Source organism: Papaver somniferum, chromosome 7 (genome assembly GCF_003573695.1).
Source record: "Papaver somniferum cultivar HN1 chromosome 7, ASM357369v1, whole genome shotgun sequence".
NCBI lineage: Eukaryota > Viridiplantae > Streptophyta > Magnoliopsida > Ranunculales > Papaveraceae > Papaver > Papaver somniferum.
In genome coordinates this window covers 121,074,145-121,076,700 of record NC_039364.1, presented here as the reverse complement: position 1 = coordinate 121,076,700, position 2,556 = coordinate 121,074,145, and the positions used below count along the sequence as shown (strand labels likewise).

The 2,556-nt window shown below is 36.5% G+C and overlaps 1 protein-coding gene across 1 annotated transcript; it reads right to left on the bottom strand.

Moving 5' to 3' along the window:
• Positions 1–1,287: 1,287 nt before the first annotated feature.
• LOC113295134 lies at positions 1,288–1,830 on the bottom strand. Its single transcript, XM_026543485.1, has one exon. It carries the CDS (start codon positions 1,828–1,830, stop codon positions 1,288–1,290), a length of 543 nt encoding a protein of 180 aa, XP_026399270.1.
• Between the last annotated feature and the right edge of the window lie 726 nt (positions 1,831–2,556).

Below are 2,556 nucleotides of genomic sequence, written 5' to 3'. Positions count from 1 at the left end.
AGTTTTGGAACTAAACTATGACAACTAAAATTGACATTCTGACGCGTGGTGGGTTCAACTGAGAAATGCTCAAATAGTATCCTCCTTTGGAAATGTTATTGAAAAAACTCTTTACATATAGATAATACAAGAACTCTTTGCAAAAATATTACATTACATAACAATCTCTTAACTCTATCTTCGCACGCTTGATTCCAAGTTCCAACGGCGCGAAGCCCTACAAATATTCAAAAATAAATGTTGATGTTGAAGCATTTAATTATAATAACTCTACTCCCCCAAAATAAGAGCTAGGTATATATTCAATTTGAGCATATTTGTTACTTAATTTTGTAGTATGTCTATAACCCAATATGGTATCCCCCTCCTTCCCGATCAATGTTTTACACTTTTCTTTTTAGATAAATATTTTTCATCACGTATATCCTTCGCAAGTAATTGTAAATCACCTAATACTTCATATATTTATCCCTTTATTTGTCACAAAAATGACAAAGGTACAAAAAAGACAACAATTATTTCACAAAGACCTCTCAAGTTCAGAAGTGCTCGATACAACCTACGAGAGTCTAAGCGAATGGGATGTCTAACATGCCACTTTGGTAAGCAATACTAAACCTGAAACTACCAAATCCATTGATTTAGGATCTTACCAAGGAATGATTACCCGAAGTAATTTTTTCTAATTTCTCTAATATCAATATTAAATTAGTTACTTATCAGGATCCAATAATACAACGGTAATTATACCTAATTAGATAAGCAAAAACTAAATAAGAATTAACTTAGATCTTATCTGGAAAGCGATTAACCAACGCAATTGTTCTCTAACTTCAATAATAGAAACTAGAATCGATCTAGTTACTTATCAGGAAATTTTTCCTCAATTTCCACAGTCACACCTCAGAAAGATATATCATTAAATGCAAGTTCAAAGTAGAATCTCCCCCTGTGTATGTTATTTCCTGCCACATAATCAATATCATCAAAACAACCTTTACCGAAGAAAGGTTACATAATCTTAGCCATCACCCTTCACAAGAGTAAGACTAAAACCGAAACTATTCATATAACATAAATCAGTATATATATTTATTTATTTAATATTACAGACTACTAAAACCAGCAGACAAACAAAAGAAAAACAAAAACACTTAACCAGAAGATATCATCGATTTCTTCCATATAAAGACAGGAAGAAGTACAAGGAGGTTGAGAAGATATCCACCGTCGGTGAACATTATGCCTGATAGCATAGGCAGCAAGTATACGGGAGACTTCATTTTCCTATGGCAGAACGAACAAAAATACCACCTGATCAAATTTACTAACCATCAATTTGATCTGATCAATATACCAAAGTAGCCTCCAAGGGACATTGAGAGTTACTCCATTTAATGCAAGAACTACTCTTTGAGAGTCCCCTTCAATGACAATTCTATTGAACTTCATATCTGCGACAAGCCTGATAGCTAGCAAGAACCCTGAAGCTTCTGCGAGTAGAGGACTCTGATAATCAGCTACATCCGCCTGTGCACATAAGAACTTCCCAGCCTGATTTGTTCCCACCACTGCATAAGAAGACCTATCTGTCCGCCATGCTGCATCTACATTCAGTTTTGTCATATTTGCAAGAGGGGGTCTCCATCGCTGATTCTTAACAGTGGCAGTAAAGGTCTGAATAGGGACTGTGGCTTGAACATCAGACCCCTCCTCATAATAATAGAACATACTAAACCAGTATATCTCATGTGCTATAGTAGACTGAATATTAATAGGTTTATGCTCAAAGACTAAATCATTTCTGCCTTTCCAAATATCCCACAACATACATACTCCCAAGTTGAATGTATAGTTGTTATCTTGCACCAAAATCCATGAGGCCAGCAACTCTTTCACAAAACCCACATTGATATTATGCAATCTCGGGCTTAGAGGACAAGCAAATAAAACAACTTGAGCAACATGGCAATGGAGAAACAGATGTGATACAGACTCCGGACCATTATCACATGATCAACAATCAGTGGGCACACCTTTAATGAACCTCCCATTTTTGTTTAAAACCCAAATCCCTCATGCACCACTCTCCATGCGAAGTTTAAGATTCTTGGAGCTATCTTCTTCACATCCCAGAATTTTTCCAAAGGAAAGTATCATCATTCAGTAAAGAAGACTCACCTGCACTGGTGATTAGCAGTTTCTAAAATGATTGGGCCAAAAAATCACCATGTGTAGTAGGTGTCCAAATAAGTCTTCTTCCTCCCCACTGAAAATGTAGGTCTTGAGAACTTGCTCAGCTTCAAACGGTTCAAAAACTTGTCGCACTAACTCAACACTCCAGGCAGTACCTTCTGGATTCAACAAATCCCTGAAATATTGAATGTTCAGCACATTATGTGTAGTAGATAGAGTAGGGGTATTCCCAGTTAAACTCGAAATCCAGGGATCAGTCCATACTCTGACCTTATTACCATTCCCAATTAACTAGTTGTAGCCTTCCTTTAACTGAGATCTAATACTCAGCATAGCAGCCCAAGTGGATGTGCATCTTTG